We start from the raw sequence: 17,692 nt of genomic DNA, 5'->3' as shown, positions 1-17,692 counted from the left end.
TCTGCTGTTCTGGGGTCTCCATCTCTGAGGCTGGACCTATCCATATGTGTGTCACCCCCATGCACGAGCTTTCTGGGAGATAAATGGTAGAGGGTAAAGCAAGGCCCTCCAATAAGGATGAGAAGGGGACACCAGGGCTGGTGGTTTGGCATGCTTAGGAGCCTGGCCCATGGTCAGAAGACTGCCTATTGGAGTGGGTCTGGATCAGGATTCCATTCAGCCTCTCGGTACCATCCCTGCCTCCAACCTGGCCAAGAGATCTGGCTCCCTTGAAGAAAGACTTGCTCAGGTACTGGAGCCATGGCCACGGGATGATGGATGGATATGGTAAGATTTAAGTTGCTTTGGACAACACCAGTCCAAATTGGGCAATACCAGATACCTTGGCAGGGGGGAAGGCCACTCTGAAAAGTTCTTTGCCTCTCCTAGGAGCACCTTCTGCTCCATCATTGCTCAGCTAACAGAGGAGACCCAGCCGCTATTCGAGACCACACTCAAGTCCCGGGCTGTGTCCGAGGACAGTGATGCCAAGTTCACCTGCATCGTCACAGGTAATGAAGCCCTCTGCACGATCCACGCCAGGGTCACTGCACACAGGAGGGTCCCAGGGGGCTGTGGGGACAGGCATGGAAGGGGTTGGCTGTGTGCATAAAACTGTGCAAGTTCACATTTGTTTCCTTAGCTTTCTCTCCAGTTTAATCTCCCTGTGTGGGCTGGGGTCCCTTTCTCCTCCCATTCTGGAACCACATATACACCCTGCTCTTCTTCAAAATCTATCTTCAGGTTCTTAACTCTCAGGCAAACACAGACGACTAATGAATCTTAGCTGCAAGGAAAGAAGCTCTCCAGTTGAAAAAGGTTTTTGAAGCCATCTCCCCAAATATCCCCATTTTAGAGTTGAGTGGGTTGACGCTTGGGAGTGTCAAGCCTGAGAGACAGGGATGTCGAGTGATTCTGCCTGCAGACCCTGGAGACAGACTGCCTGGCTGGAATGCTGATCTGTCCCCTTTCCAGTTATGTGATACAGAAGAGGTTGCATAACCTTGCATGACTTTGCAGCGCTTCATCTGTAAAGTGGGGATGGTGATAGTATAAATCTCATAGGATTATTGTGAGACCGAATGCATCAAACCTGCAAAGCATTTGGAATAGTGCCTGGCATACAGTTAGTACCGTGTAAGTGTTAGGAATGAAAACAACTATTATTCGCATTTCCCTGAGCTCCATGGTGGGATTTGACAGAACAGGAAGCAGAGTGATGCTCCTTGGGAGCCGGTGGTGTGGTGGGAAGACTGGAAAGCTGGCCCTGAGCATGGCCTCTCCTCCAGACCTCCTGTCGCACCAGCCTGACCTGCTAGTGGGCCTGCAGGTCTGCCCCTCCCAGCCGTGCAGCCATCAGACCAAGGGGCCCAGGTCAAGCTTCCCTCCAAGAGCACCCTTTTTCTCCCCCCAGTAAATCAAGGGCATTGGTAGTTTCCAGCTGTGACATGCCCTGATTCTGGGGGACCTGTCTGCCCCAGCCATCTAAACAGCTTCTCTGGGACTGGGTTCCCCCAGGCAGTTCTCACCCTTACCCAGAACCCTCTGAGCTCCAGGCTGAGAACCCCGTCTGTTCCAGGGGATGGCAGACACCTGCCTATATCCCTTACCTTTGTGTGGCATAACACATTTTGCAATATTTACCTGTTTCCATTGTCATTGGATTCTTATAAAACCTGGTGAAGTAAGTGCTATTATTAGTCAAATTTTACGGAGAAGGAACCCACAATAGGTTAGGTGACTTGCCAAAGTGCACAAAGCTGGTGAGGAGGAGATATTACTTCTCTCTGTAGCATCTGAGGCTGCTTGCTTATCCCTGCTTTGTGACTGTGGCACTAACAGTTGTCTGGGAAAACTTGGCTCTTTCACAAATCTGTGCTTACATATGCTATTTTCCCTGTAGAGAAAGTCCTTAACCCTTCTTTTTAAAGGACATTAATTTTTATTTGATCAAATTAACACATATACATAATGTAAGTCTTCCAAGTATACTAATAGGCATGTATCAAAGTACAGCGGTTCACCTGTCCTACCAGTTTGTCTTCCCGGAAGCGACCGTTTTCACCTTTTAACTACTAGTGTATACATTTAGCTATTTAATGTATTTATTAGCTCTCAGTGTCTACATTTAGCTATTAGTGTATACATTTAGCTGTTTAGTGTATACATTTCCACAATGCTGAGTACTAATGGCACTGTTCTGCCTTCGGCTCAGGTCATGGTCCCGGGGTCCTGGGATCGAGCCCCGCATCGGGCTCCCCGCTCCGCGGGAAGCCTGCTGCCCCCTCTCCCACTCCCCCTGCTCGTGTTCCTGCTCTCCCTATCTCTCTGTCAAATAAATAAATTTTAAAAATCTAAAAAAAAAAAAATAATGTGACTGTTGCTAACTCTTAAGACTTCAGGTTTTCATGCTATCTGGTCTTCCTGTTATGGTGGTTAGGGAATTAGCTCTCTCTATCCTAATTTTCTCTGTTTCTCCTCACTTATCTTCTCAATATAGTTATGTCATAACTTTTGCTTAAATCAATATTTACTGTTTACCTTATTTCTAGGTAATATTTTTCATAACTGAAGATTGTAGTATACTATGATTATATTTCTTTCTTCTGTTTTTACTCAAGTTAGTATTTTCTTTAATTTTTCGTTGTTTTTTTTTTTTGTTTTTTTTTTGCTACCTATTGCTAAACTTTCTTATCCCATCCAATAGCCTCTTACTACAGTTTCCTACAAGGTCACTGTCATCAGTTCTCCTGTCAGCTGCTTTCCTTGGAGACATCTCTCTTGGACATCTCTGTTCTTCTGTCTCAACTGGTGGCCTTTTAGGCCAGATACACAGCTGTTATCCTGAGGTTTCCCTTGCCTTTCTCCTGAGTTTGATTCAGTTTCCTGGATCTCATATGGTCCTTTTTCTTGGTTTATTCTCTGGCTTTGCTGAACTACATCCTTCAGTAGTGTCATGAAAAAGACATTCTACCAGACATGGTATGACAATGGGGGTATTGTGATAACAAGCTCTCCACCTGTCTCTCCTTTGAGCCTTTCAGCCCCAGTGTGATTTAGTTGCTTTCTGCATCTGATGCATGGTGGGCATCTTGGGATCTCCCTTTACCATCATCCTGTGCATTCCCTTTACCTCTCTCCTGTGACGGATTTCCCGGTTTTTATAGTCCACATTTTTCTTTTTCTTGATTTACATTCTTGTTTTGGTAGCTTCCTAGGCAGAGTACGGGGGAAGTAAATGTTAGACAACTTCTGTCTGAAAATGTTTTTTGTTTGTTTGTTTGTTTTTTATTTTACTCTTGATGGAGAGTTTGGCTGGGTATAGAATTCTAATTGAAAATAATTATCCTTGAGAATTTTGAAGACATTGCTGCATTGTCTTCTTGCTCCCAATGTTAGTGTTCAGAGCAAGATGACGATTTGACTCCTCATTCTTTGCAGGAGACTGTTTCCTCCCCCCGCCCCTGGAAGCTTGTAAGAATGTTCTGATATTTCATAATGATGTATTTTGATATGGGTGTCTTTTCATCCTGGGGTGTGCTTGGACTCTTTCAATCTGGTAACCAACGGCCTCTAGGTCTGAGAAATTTGAGATTATTTTGATGTTGCTTTGTTCGTCCTGTTTTCTCTCCTCCTTCTTTCTGGAACTCTTGTTATGTGGATATCTGCTCCCCTGGACTCATTCTCTTATTTTCTTTTCCTTTCTTCCGCTTCTATCTATTTGTCTTTTTGCTCTATTTTCTGGGAGATTTCCTCTGGGTTTTTAATTTCTAAGAGCTCCTTAAAAAAATTTTTTTTTCAGGGGCACCTGGGTGGCTCAGTCGTTAAGCGTCTGCCTTCGGCTCAGGTCATGATCCCGGGGTCCTGGGGTCGAGCCCCGCATCGGGCTCCCTGCTTGGCAGGAAGTCTGCTTCTCCCTCTCCCACTCCCCCTGCTTGTGTTCCTTCTCTCCCTGTGTCTCTCTCTGTCAAATAAATAAATAAAATCTTAAAAAAATTTTTTTTCCTGTGTCAACCTGTTCTGTATGAACGTAATATCTTTTCTTAGCTCTCTGAGACTAGTAATGCTAGTTTTCTCAAAAGTTTCCTTCTCCCTGCATAGCTTGAGTTCCTTCCAATTTGCTTTTTTTTTTTAAATTTAATTATTTTGGTCCTTAATCTTCTATGTATACGCTTTTCTCAGACACCTAGGGATCTTTGGGTGTCAGATAATGGTCAAAAAGCTGGTTGTCAGTTCTGAGCCAGCAGGAGGGGCCTGAAAACTTGAGGCTTCGTTGTAGGGTGATCTGGCAACCACTGTTGGAACTGACAAAGCAAGTTTCTTTAATTCCTTCATCTTGGGCTAGCTAGAGTCCCTAGTGAATACTGTTCCCATACCTTGCCTGAAGGGTAAAGATTTTCCAGGAGCTACGCAGATGATAAGGTTGGGTGGGCTCTCATCAGAGAGCATTTATTTTATGCATACAGTTACTACGTTTTTCTGTTTCCCGTAGAGTAGTCATGCCCTCAGCTGTGCTGGCTTGCCCTCAGGGTAGTTTTACCTTTCCAGATAATCATCCTCGCCTTTTGACCATGGAGGCGGTGGGGGTGGGGGGGAAGGAGCGTACCTAGTGGCATGGAGGGGGTGAGGGGATCCAGAGATCTGATGGTTTTTCGCGAAACTTATAACCTCTCCTCCTTCCCTTTCCCCCAAGTGGTTGCCAACGATTATGCCTTTTGGGGGGTTTTCCAGTGTTCAAAGGGTAACTCTCAATTCCCCCACTGCTACCTTAAGGTTTAGCTGTCCTGGGTCTGCAGAGCCTGTTTCCACTGTCCATCCACTTTCCGACTTTTCAAACTGTTGTTCCTCCTATTGCTTGCCTCATCTGTTCTCCCCTCCCTGTGGTTTTACATCTTTCAATTAAAAAATACTCTTTAGAGTACTCGTAGTGGAGAGAGTGAAAACAGGTGATATGCGCATTCTGTCTTTTTACCTAGAAACCTACTCCTTTGCTGGAAAATTCCTTCTCATCTTTCAAAGCCCAGCGCAAATGTCTTATCCTCTAGGACGTCATCTCCAGCTCTTCCACAGAAATCTCTTGCTTTATCTGTTTCTCTACTCCTCTGGGAAGACTGGGATCTGCGAGGGTAGAGCGCAAGCCTGCCACATGGTGCCTTTCTGGAGCAAGCGCAAAGCAGGCGCTCAGTACCTATTTGCCAAATGCCTATTCCTTTAAGCTGCAGCTGCTGCTGGGGCTATGGGCTGCCTGAGAGGGGCAGGCATCAGAGAAGGGCTCCCTTCTCTCTCTCTTCCATTCTACCCTTCGTAGCCATGGACTCTAAGAGTGATGTTGGAGAAGTCAGACAGGAGTCTGACTTACAGAATCTTGGGGCATTTTATTCAATACGTCCAATGTCATTATGAAACTTTGCCCTGTTTTAAGCCCAACCCAAAGGAGCAAACCTTTACCCCTTCAGTTGAGATAACATCCATGTCTCATGATGACCAACCAGGGCCACAGTCTTCTTTCTGCTCGGCAGCACCTGCCATGCTCGGGTCTACAGCACGCCCACTTGGGGCTGTAAGATTTCCAGGGCTCTAGCTATTGCTAACATCTGTACCTCAGTCCCCTGTCGTACCTAACTTCCTCTTCCCCCACTCCTTGCCCTCCACACATAAAAACATCTCAGGTCACCTGAGTTTTATATAGTGGATTTAAGGAGGAGGTCTCTGTGATCACTACAGTACAAAGTCAATAAGCCATTTCCAGTTAGCAAGGAGAGAATATAGACTGTATGGGGAAGGAAGGGGTGGGGGAAGAGGGATGCAGAAAAATCAGAGAACAAAGGAAATAGGAGCTGGGTCTCCTGATCTGGAGAAGTAGATGGTAGATAGATCTATGGCCGAGACTGGCCTCCACGTGAGACTTGCTTAGTGATCCCAGCCTGTGTCAGTGGAGATAAAATGACCACATGTGTCTGTCTTCCTCCCGCCCTGCTGGGAGCATTCCTTAAACTAGACTGTGATGAGTCAGCCCCAGCAGGGCCCTGCCAGGAGCACGTGACGCTTTCTGGTGGGTCAGAACCTAGACCACGTGAGGGAGAGGAGTCTGTGCCAGTTCTCCGGCTGGCTGAGCTCTGAGAGAAGTCCTTGGGGTCTTGGAGAAGGAATATACAATCCCGAGGCTCTCCCCTCTCGGAGGGGGTGAATGGGGGGGGACAGCAGGCCTTGACTCAGCCTTCTGGCTGCTGTGTCCCCCAGGGGCTCCTTTGGCCAGAATGCTACTGTCCTCCTTGAGGTTGCCCATCTTTGTCCAGTATGGCGGCCCCATTCCCCCACTCTCCTCAACTCTTTGTGGATTCCGTGTTGGGGGGTGTGTGTGTGTATGCGCATAGACTTTGGGGGCAGGGGGAGGAAGCCACAGCAAGCCGCTGGGCAGTGACGGAGCCTTTAGACAGAACCAAGTTCCTGAAAAACACCTTTCTCAGAGAAACAAGTCTACTGTAATGAATGCTGGGAACAGAAATTTACTTATTGGTCCCAGAATCCTCATCGGAAAGAACATCGGTAAAGGGAAAAGGAAGCCAGGTGCTTTGTGACTCTGGCTAAGTCACTTCACTTCCCAGAGCCTTGTCTTCCTTTTGTGTGAAACACGGATTAAAACCCCTGACCTGCCTGTTTTATAGAAGAGAGGGATTTGAATTTGGTTCTTCTGCATATCATCAGCTGGATGATTTGGGACAGAAGTCTTAATTTCATGGGCCTTGAATTCCTCTTCTTTGTTGTTTTATTTTTTTATTTTTTAAGATTTTATTTATTTATTTGACACAGAGAGAGGGAGAGCACAAGCAGGGGGAGGGGCAGAGGGAGCAGGGAGCCCAACATGGGGCTTGATCCCAGGACCCTGGGACCATGACCTGAGCTGAAGGCAGACGCTTACTGACTGAGCCACCCAGGTGCCCCGAATTCCTCTTCTTTAAATTGGGGATTAATAACAGTACATTCCTTGTAGGATTTTTGTGATGATTACATAATACAAGGAAAATGTTCAGCTCAGTACCTGGCACATAGTGAGTCCTCAGTAAGTGTGAAGAATTGTTTTCACAGGATTGTGAGGAGGGCCAGATGAAACTGTATTTGAAAGCTCTTTGAAAATTCTATATTGATATTCATCACTATTGATCTCTTCCACCCAAGCTTCTCAAACTGGGGTGGTTGGGACAAGGCTGCAAGTCTCCGAGCTGGGTTCCAGACTCAGGCCTGCTGGCTGTGAAGCAGAGGTCTCGGGGGGAAAGAGGGAAAGCCACAGGCTGCGGGACCGCTGTGGGCTCTCCTGGCCAGAGCTGAACGTGTGTGCGTGCCTGCTTGTGGGCACACACGCGTGGGCAGGCATGTGTGTGCAGCTGGGAGGGAAGGACCTTTCCTGTTTTTGTGTGTGCTGACCGCCACATTGTGCAGAGGCACCAGAGGAAGGCATGGGGGCTGAGGCCTCAGCCTTGGGGTGGAGGGGTCCATTCAATGTCTCCTTCCCTGCCCCAGCTTGACTGGACTCAGATGCCCTGGGGACTGAGCCCCTACTGGGCAGATCATGGAGCCGGGAGGCTCTGAGCTGGGCCCTTGGAGGGATGAGATCATCGCACAGGATGGTGAGGACACCTGTGCTGGCCTTGGCCACACGCAGTGATGTAACCAGGGGCTTTAGCTCACAGTGGAAACATGGGGCTCGCTTTACAGTGAGGGCTGCCCAGAGTTTGTTCCTGGCCGACTCAGCTTCAGCCTCGCCCCCTTTGCTCCCTGCTCCTGGACGCAGTCCCCCGGCATGCCCTTTGCTCTCCACCCCCACACGCTACTGTTACGGTTCCTACGTCAGGCGTGCTGTCCCCGTCTGTCTCCTGCTTGTTTGTTCACTCACTTCCTTACTCACTCCTTTACTCACTCATCCATCAGGGTTTTATTAAGTAACTGCTATGTGCCAGGCACTGTCTCAGGTGCTGGGGATACAGCAGTAGAGAAGATAGAACTCCTGCGCACATGGGGCATGGGTCTAGGAGAAGAGACGGACAGGGACATAGTGCACTGCAGTGGCATGATTCGTGCCGTGAAGGGGCGGTGCAGGCACCGAACTTTACGTTTTCTGAAATTCCGCCCACCCTTCACGGCCAGTTCAAATGCTGCTCCCACCATAAAGCCTTTGCTGATATCCTAGCCACAAGTGCTTGCTCCTTTCTTGGCACCCTGAGCACTTAGTGTATTCATCTAGAAATATTTCCTGAGTGTTGGTTCCAGACCAGGCACTATTCTAGGAACTAGGGACACAGCAGTGAATAACACAGATAAGTCACGAACCGATGTCCCACTGGGGGCTGGAGAGGATGCACGTCATCTAACAAACTCCTCAGTGTATCACATGTCAGATGGCAAAGCGTTCTATACACCAAACACAGTGAGAGGAATAGAGGCGCGGGGAGGGAGGGTTCTGTTTAATACGGGGAGGGAGAGAAGGCCTCCCTGAGGCGGTAACGTGAGGACAGAAAGTGAGGGAGTCGAGGTGGGTCGCTTGCACGGTGTGTTAGAGGCGAGCCGGTTGGACCCTGTGGCTGGGGGGGCAGCAAGCAAGGCCAAGAGTGTTGGGAGATGAGACAGGGGGGTGCGGGGCCCAGATCAGGAGGGCCTGCATGAAATGGGCCCTCCTGGGTGTTTGGAGCAGAGGAGTGCCACGACCTGACTTGACTTGAAAAGGCTCACTCTGGCTGCTATGTGGACAGTGGGCTGAATAGAAGCCAGATTGGGAGTAGTGAGGTCACCGGGGAGGTTATAATAGAAATTGAGGCACGAGGTGATGGTGGGGACCGGTTGGTGGTGGGGAGTGGCAAGAAGAGATCAGGTTCTGGATATATTCTGAAGGGAGGGCCCACAGGATTGTCTGATGGAGTGGACATGAGAAAAGGAAAGGAATAAAGGAATACCTCCAGATTTGGGGCCCAAACCAACTTAGAAGGATAAAGTTGCCATGGACCCGAGCCATGTGGGAACTGTCCTGGAGAGGGGCATGAGGAGCTGGGCCTGGGGCATGGTAAGTCCGAGACCTATTAGATCTTCAAGTGGAGGTGTCAGACACACAGTCAGAATTAGGAACCAGGAGTCCAGGGGGGAGGTCTGGGCTGGATGTACAAATGTGGGAGTCGTGAGCATATAGATCTTTAACGGCCAGAGGGCAGCATTAGGGCCTCAGGTTCTATGGCTAGAAAGTGGCAAGTGGTTCTGAGGCCTGAGCCCTGGGGCACCTCGTACTCACAGGCCCCGGGGGTGAGGGGGACAGATGAAGGAAATTAGAAAGAGTGGCCGGAGATTCAGGAAGAGCCCTTGAAGGCGTGAGGAGAAGGTCTCAGGAAGCGGGGTCAACGCCGACAGATTGAGTAGATGAGGCGTAAGAATTGCCAGTAGATTTGGCGACGTGTGAGTCCTGAGTGACCTCCATGGGCACAATTCTGGTGTTGTGTGTGCACAAAAGCCTGATGGGAGGGGAGGGGAGGAAGACGGCGCAGAGAGCACCTGCAGGGAACGTTCCTGTAGAACACATACAGTGGGCTTGTGTGCCAAGGGGGATGGTATCACTGAGGGGAACAGTTTGCTGATGCAGGCAAGAGCAGGAAAAATTGTTGGAAAGACATCCTTGGTGAGGAAGAGGAGATGGGGTCCAGCGAGGACAGCTTTGGGCAGACGTGTGGACCGCAGATCCAGAGACAGCAGGGAGGGTGGGGTAGGTGTCCCCTGACTTACATTTTCTACTGTACGGTGGGTTCCCTGAGAGCAGAGAGCCTGCCGGCCAGGCTTCTATATCTGTATAACCCTCTGGCGGCGCTCAGCACACACTTAATATGTATGTTGGAGGGAATGTGAGCTAGGGGTCTTTGAATTTGGATCAACAGTGTCAATCATTTGGAGTTGGCTTGAGGAATGAAGCAGGGTTCACTGGTAAGGCTGGTGGGACTGATAAGTAGGAGTTCCTTGGTGCCCAGGCAAGGAATGGAGCCAGTCTTTGGAAGGATGTTGGGACTGTCTGTCTGTCTCCTATCTCTTATTCTGTCCTGAATATCAACTTCATTTTTGCATCTCACTGCAGGCCGGTCCACGTGGAGAACAGGGCTGCACCCCTTTGAAATTATAGCTCCAGGCCCAAGGGTAGATTGTCTCTAGGTCCTGATTCCTGAAACCTAGGTCAAATAACTGGACTCGATTAGCTGATTGAGTGTCCATTACTGGACCCATCAGCCAGGTGGGGACGGAGGTAGGGACACGTGACTCTAACAGTTGGAAGCTCTCCTTGTGGGCAGGGCTGGAAGTCCCCAGAGAGAAAGGGCTGGGGAGACACCTCACTCAGTCCCACAGCAGTGAATGATTGGGTAGGGAATTGTAGATGGAGGGATGATAGATGGATGGATGGATGGATGGGTGGATGGATGGATGGGTGGATGGATGGATGGATGGATGGGTGGATGGATGGATAGATGGATAGATGGATGGATAGATGGATGGATGGATGGGTGGATGGGTGGATGGGTGGGTGGATGGGTGGATGGATGGATGGATGGATGGGTGGGTGGATGGTTGGATGGGTGGATGGGTGGATGGGTGGGTGGGTGGGTGGATGGGTGGGTGGGTGGATGGGTGGGTGGATGGATGGGTGGATGGATGGATGGATGGATGGATGGGTGGATGGATGGATAGATGGATGGGTGGATGGATGTTTTAGCTGTGTCAGCAAATAGTGCCAGCATCTCAGCAACCTGGGATTAAAGAAGGCTCTTGGTGTTGGGCTATTGGGGGGAGACCTCTGAGGATAGAGCTATTACAGCAGTTGAGAATGTAGATCAGGACACCAAAAGAAGGAGGCTTGTTACTATCAGCCAAGGCTTTCTAGAAACTTCTTGCTTCCCCGCTAGGAAGTTTCTCCTCCATATATGGCTCCCAGCTGCTGGAAGGGAACGGTTTTCTGCCTTGACATGGGCTAGCTTCTAAAAATAAACAGAGCCAAATTATAGCCCTTTTCTTTTAGCGGGGGGGGGGAAGGTGGTCTGGGGAAGCTGTGGCATCCTATTCTCTCCTTCTACTATTTTGGAACTGGTCTTCCTGCAACCCAGTACCCCACTTCCTTCTTAGGATACCCAGAGCCAGAGGTGACCTGGTACAAGGATGACATAGAGCTGGACCGCTACTGTGGTTTGCCGAAGTATGAGATCACTCACCAGGGCAACTGTCACACGCTACACCTCTACAGGTGAGGGAAAGTGGCCCGTCCTGCTCTCTCTGCACCCCTGGGCGTCCTGTGGCCCCAGCAGAGATGGGCTCAGCTGGGCACTGGTGTCCAGGCGGGATCCTAGGGTGGAGGGCAGGTTTCTGCTGCTGAGTTGAACCTGCTGGTGAGCTGTCTGCCTGCCAGGGTCTGGGATCTCCTAAGGCCAGGGTGGGAGGATTTCTGACAGCCAGAGAGCGAAGCGCAACCAGAGCAGGTCCCGACCCATGGAAACATGTTCCATGAGGTCAGCTACCGAAAAAAGCTCCTGTGTCATCCTTACTTCACAAGGGGCTGTATGGGTCACCTGCTTCTGAAGGGAGCTCTCCTAGGCCTCACGTCTAATCCCTCCTGGAACAGCGTGACCTGGGCCAGCTCCCTCCCTGTTGCCAGCTTCAGTTTCCCCAACTGTAACGGGGAGTGTTGGATGCAGTGGCATCGGAGGTGGGGTGTGGTACTCGGGGGGGCGGGGGGGACTCGTAGGGGGCCGGGCAGCACACTCATTTCCAGGAGATGCTGGTTGTAGGGTGTAGGGCCTCTCACCTGGCAGGAGGGGAGAGTCAGCATCTCGCGCTCCTACATTTAGGTGTCAAGAGGAAGATGCGGCCATCTACCAGGCCTCTGCCCGGAACACCAAGGGCATCGTGTCCTGCTCGGGGGTCTTGGAGGTTGGCACTATGACTGAGTACAAGATCCACCAGCGCTGGTTCGCCAAACTGAAGCGCAAGGCTGCGGCGAAGATGCGAGAGATTGAGCAGAACTGGAAGCCAAGGAAGGAGGTGGTGGGGGACGCCGACACCCTGCGCAAGCTCAGCCCCGACCGCTTCCAGCGGAAACGGCGACTGAGCAGGGATGAGGTGTTAGTGCCCTCAGCCCCCGCCATGGAGGCTGAGGACGGGACCCCAGCAGCTTGGCAGGAGGAAGAGGCTGAGCCTGGTCAGCACCCAGCTTTGGGCCTCATCAACAGTTTTGCTCCCGGAGAGGTGACCACCAATGGGGAGGCTGCCCCTGAGAATGGGGAGGATGGGGAGCATGGCCTGTTGACGTACATCTGTGAGGCCATGGAGCTGGGGCCTCAGCGAGCCTCCAAAAAGGAGTCTGGGGCCAAGAAGAAAAAGAAAGACGAGGAACCTAAGCAAGGTCTACGGAAGCCAGAGTTGGAGAAGGCAGCTCGAAGCCAACATTCTTCCGAAAGCCGTGCCCCTAGTTCAGACAAGCCTGGGACACAGGGGCCCACGGACATGGAGCAGGTCCAGACCCGGCCCAGAGGCAGGGTTGCACGGGGGCCTGGGGCCTCTGGAGCAGATAGCCCCAGGAAGCCAGCTCCAGCTGCAGGCACTCAAGAGCAGGCCCAGAATGCTCCGGCTCCAGGCCCCGTCCCAGGCCCAGACCAGCAAGTGTACTTCTCCCTGAAGGACATGTATCTGGAAAGCACCCAGGCGGGCAGGCCGAAGGGGGAGGAGGGGTCCCAGACCCCAAGTGGCAGGGCACCTGGAGAGATGCCCTCGGGGAAGGTACCCAGTGAGGCTGGAGGTGAAAGGGGGCCTGTTGCCCCTGGCCAGCCCACGTCCTCGGCCCCCCAGCCAACCAGGCCTTTCAACAGGAAGAGATTTGCCCCTCCGAAGCCCAAAGGGGAGCCCACGGCCGACAGCAAGCCCGATTCTTCCCTGAGCCAAGCTCCAGAACCAAGGGCCCAGAGCTCAGGGAAGGCCCTGCCTCAGGCCTCTGCCCAAGTGCCCACACCCCCTGCCCGGCGGAGACACGGCACCCGGGACAGCCCCCTGCAGGGGCAAGCAGGCCACAGGATTTCGGGAGAGGTAAGTGTGGGTGTTGGGTGCCTGGAGGCTGCTCTGGGAAGCTGACCTCATGGAAACTCTTGCTCCAAGAGCTTGGCAGCCAGTGAGCGGTGGGCTATTTATAGAAGGGGGTGAGGTGGTGATGGAGTGCCAGCCAGGAGCAGGGGACCACAGGCCTAGCCTTAGCCCCAGCCAATCTCCAGATGCCAGGCATGAGGGCAACACAGCCAGCATGTGACCCTTCCCTCTGACAGCCTGGGAGCTCGCGGCCGAGGGGGAGGGAGGGAGGTGGAGGGAAACGATGTGTTTTGGGGAGGAAAGAGCCAGGGGACAGTTTTCTTGGGGGTATACTGAGGCAACAGTGTCTCATGGGGAGACTGAGGAGCTGGGGTGAGCTGTCGTGTGCAGTGGGTCTCGACCTGGATGCTTCTCAGAAGATTCTTAAAAATATCGACTGTCCAGGAAATTCTGGTTTAATCTGGGTTTTTATCTAAGATTTTGGAGTCAGGTATACCTATGGGCAAATCTGACTATGCTTAACATCTGGTGATTGGGGCAAGTTGTAGAATCAGAATAAAAATCCTACCTAATTCGTAGGCTGTTGGGAGAATCTGTCTGCTCAGCGGAGGGCCTGGTGCATGTTAAGAACTAACTAAATGGCAGGAGGAATAATACACTAATAATTACTACAGTGGGAGATAGAGGCCAGCTCTTTTCCTTGGGAACAGGAGGGTCATCATTTTCCGGGGGCCAGGTGGCCAACGGAGGGAAGCTGATGCTTTGTGTGGAGGTAGGGATGGGGGTATCCACGTTTCAAAGAAGAGGTGGGTGACAGCATCGAGGAGTTTGGGGAGCGGGGACGGAGGAACGGCAATGAGAGTGTGACAATGAGGGTGACAGAGGGAAACATTTTGTTCCCTTTGGTCAGTGCTGCATGTCTCAGGGGGCAGAGGGCAGGCAGTATTTTATTTTTATTTCTATTTTTTTTTAAATTTTTTGAGGGAGGGAGAGCGTGCACACATGAGCAGGGGGAGGGGCAGAGGGAGAGGGAGAAGCAGACTCCCCGCTGAGCAGGGAACCCCACGATGCAAGGCTCAACAAAGCGGGGCCGGATCCCAGGACCCTGAGATCATGACCTGAGCCGAAATCTAGAGTCGGGACTGAGCCACCCAGGCGCCCCGAGGGCAGGTGGAGTTTTCCAGAGATGGTTTTAAGGTGGGCAGAAAAAAGGCAGTATTTCTTACCAGTGGCAGAAAGGAAAAGTATTTCAAGAGCGGGGGGCAGACGGCAGAAGGGACAAGCTGCCTGCCTCTGGACCTCGTTGGGGGGGGGGCGGCGGCAATGGGAAGGGGCGCTTCACAGACGACAGGCGGGGAAGGAGGGAGAGACCGGTCTCAAGGGTGGTGCTGACTTAGTCTGTGGGGACAGTAGTTCAGAGGGTTTGGGATTGGGCCGAACCTCAAACCAGACTCTCGAGTCTGTTGGTGACTCAGCCCTCACGCTTGGTCTCTGGGGATGTTGGCAGCCGGTGTGATGAGTTCCTAGTGGCCTAGACGGGGCCGCTCTGTGTGCCTGATGCAGCCCACAGGCAGGGCCCCCGAGGGAGCTCATTCGGGAAGCGACCAGGCTGGCAGCCAAGTTTGACGAAGGTGGCCTCCCCTCCCACAGTGGTGGGGACACCCTCCTGCCAGGGCCCTCCTTGCCTCTCCACTGTCCCTGCAAGACACTTGTGTGGCTTTTACTTTTCTCTCCTTAGAAAATTGTGACATAGATCACCCGCATGAAAAACGCATTTAACATCTATGTATACGTTGAAGCTGCTGCTTTTTAGTGGCTGAATTTGATTGTTTTTTTTCTTTTTGTATTCTCATTTTACCGTGTCTTTAAAAAATGTCTTTATTTTTCTGATTATGAAAAAAACCCATGCTCCTGGTGAAAAATATGAGGGGAAACCCCTAAAAATTCAATGGGGAAAGTAACAGCTCACCTGTAATTCTGCCATCGAGAAGCATCGTGATGTATCTACCATTCTTTCTGTATATGCAGTTTTCTTATTTTTAAAATTTAGTGTGTGCTCTTCTTCTGATTCAATCTTATATCGTGCTTTTTGCTCTTCTCATTATTTCATGAGCATTTTCTCATGGTTCCTAAAAATTATCTGGAAAACTTTAATGGTTGTATAAGGTGCCACATATAGTTTAACCATTCTTTCCATAGTTTATGCATTCCTTCCCTATTCTAAGGTTAGTTAAGTATTAATCTACATTTTAAAAATAATTTTTATTGTTTGAATTTCTCCATTTGACTTTTAAATTAACCTGAAATTGATTTGAGTATATAGTATAGAATTAGTTTCCCGCTCAATTTTTGGTTAATTAAATAGGTAATTTCCCCCAATATCATTTGTGGAATATTTAACTCTTAGATATTAGTTTGTGGTTCTTTCTCTATATACTAATTTTTATACATACTAAAGCCTATTTTAGTTCCTATATACACCTATCATAATCCATTAATCGGTTTATTGATCCTTACAACAGAATGATCTTGTTTTAATGATTGTGGCTTTAATTTCTGGCAGAGCAACCCTTTTAGACTTCTTTTAAAAATTTTCTTAGCTATTCTTTCTTGTTTATTCCTCTAGGGAAACTTTAGAATCATTGTTTGAAATTCTTTAAACTTCCAGATGTCACTGTGTTTTTTTGTTTGTTTGTTCAGTTTTGTTGTTGTTGTTTTTAACCTTGTACCTGTATATTTGCCACTTTAAAAAAATCACATTTAAAAAAAAGTGGTAAGCTATTTTTAACAAGATCAAAAGCCTGTTAAATCTTTTCATGGAAAACTCAAGTCCGCTTTGTATTTGGAATGATCTTTTAGTAAAACTTGCTAGGTACATATTTTAAAACAGCTTGATTGAGGTATAATGTATATACCATAACATTCACTTATTTCAAATGTGCAATTTAATGTACGCAGTTTAGAGTTATGAAGACGCTCCTGAAATTTTAGTTTTCAAACATTTCCATCGCCCTAAAAAGATCCTTGTTCCTTTTTTGCAGTTCATACTTGTTCCCACCCCCAGACCCAGGCAACCACTAATGTGCTTTCTGTCTCTGTATCATTGGTGTTCTGATTGGGATTATAGTAAGTATAGGAATTAATTTGGAAAAGCCCCTATCTTTAGCTTTCTCATCTGACAGCATGGTATTCATTTCCATTGTTCAAGCCTTCTTTCATATTTCTTTTTAAGTTATGTTGTTTTCTTCATATGGGCCCAGCATGTGTCTTGTTCGGGTCAGGTACTGGAAGGATCTCTGCCTCTGGGATATGATGCCACCGCTCCCCTCCTCTGTCTCGATTTCCTTTCCTGGATATAGGGGATATCTCCAGCAGTTCAAATTAGGCTTCCATATTGGATATGGATGAAGAGTAGATGTTGGGATCGAGGCCTCTTGGGTTGTGAAGAATGTCCAGACACCACCATCCCCTCACACCCCCGCCTGGAGCCCAGCAATGCTGTGCAGACAGCTCTTTCCCTGGGCAGAAGCAATATTCCCTGAAGGTACTTAGTGAATGGGAACTGGACTTCAGTGCCCTCAAAGACTGCTTTTTAGTGCCCTAGCCGAGATCTTCTCTGAGACTGGCTTAGATCTCTGGAGCTGAGGTACAGGAATGTGGGGACATGGTGGAGTGCCCCATCTTCCCAGATTCTTGGAGGGGACAGTGTACACATGGCAGATCTCTGCTGAATGCCTTGAGACCTCAGAGTATCTCTTCTTGGGAAACCCTGGAAGTCTTTTTTTTTTTACGATTTTATTTGAGAGAGAGAGCACAAGCAGGGGGAGTGGCAGAGGCAGAGGGAGAAGCAGCCTCCCCGCTGAGCAGGGAGCCCTACGTGGGGCTCGATCCTAGGACCCCGGGATCACGACCGGAGCCGGAAGCAGACACTTAACCGACTGAGCCACCCAGGTGGCTCCCCTTTATTTGTTTTTTTTTTTGATGGGCAGCAAAGTTTTTTTGTTTGTTTGTTTGTTTGTTTGTTTTTTGATGGGCAACAAAGTTTTTTGAGAAATAGTACAGAGTTCCCCAAGAGGGAGGGGACCTGAGAGGGTTTTCCAGGAAACCCTGTGAGTCTTGAGGATAATCATCCCAAGGTTTGGAAACCCCACTCCCATAATAAGAGATCTTTGGTTTTCAGAGAATACGTGAATACAAGTATTTTCGGAAAGCTGTTGAAGAAAGGGGGGCTTGAGGAGAGCCATGATCCTTAAGGAATTATCTAATGAATCTAGGGGATTAGACTTTATACAAAACCCTAAGTACAAAGAGGGTGTGGTGAATGGTTATTGCAGTGGGTTTCCAGGGAAGGAGAGTGGGATGGTCTGCAGTTCCTAGGGAAGGCATCTGGGAAGTGGCCAGATGGGCTGGCAACATGTACAGGACTCATTACTGGAAATACCGTAGGAGAAAAACATCAAATAGAAATTGTTGTAATTTTTTTAGTATAGAAGAATGCCCATAATATCCCAGGTTGAAAGAGCTTCGATAGGTGGGAGAGAGGAAGGAAGACATTCTGGGAAGGACA

General features: G+C 49.5%; 1 protein-coding gene across 2 annotated transcripts in view; it reads left to right on the top strand.

Moving 5' to 3' along the window:
- Window positions 1-17,692, top strand: part of ALPK3 (alpha kinase 3) — a 49,868-nt gene that overhangs the window by 8,257 nt on the left and 23,919 nt on the right. For both annotated transcript variants that reach the window (XM_073882216.1, XM_025892986.2), the window contains 3 exons: window positions 430-551; window positions 11,179-11,296; window positions 11,898-13,128. In XM_073882216.1, the coding sequence (XP_073738317.1) occupies window positions 430-551; window positions 11,179-11,296; window positions 11,898-13,128 (1,471 nt within the window). The remainder of the gene's footprint in view (window positions 1-429; window positions 552-11,178; window positions 11,297-11,897; window positions 13,129-17,692) is intronic.

Source organism: Callorhinus ursinus, unplaced genomic scaffold, assembly GCF_003265705.2.
Source record: "Callorhinus ursinus isolate GAN/ISIS: 27379988/994484 unplaced genomic scaffold, GSC_fseal_2.0 scaffold45, whole genome shotgun sequence".
NCBI lineage: Eukaryota > Metazoa > Chordata > Mammalia > Carnivora > Otariidae > Callorhinus > Callorhinus ursinus.
This window is presented reverse-complemented; position numbering and strand designations above follow the sequence as displayed.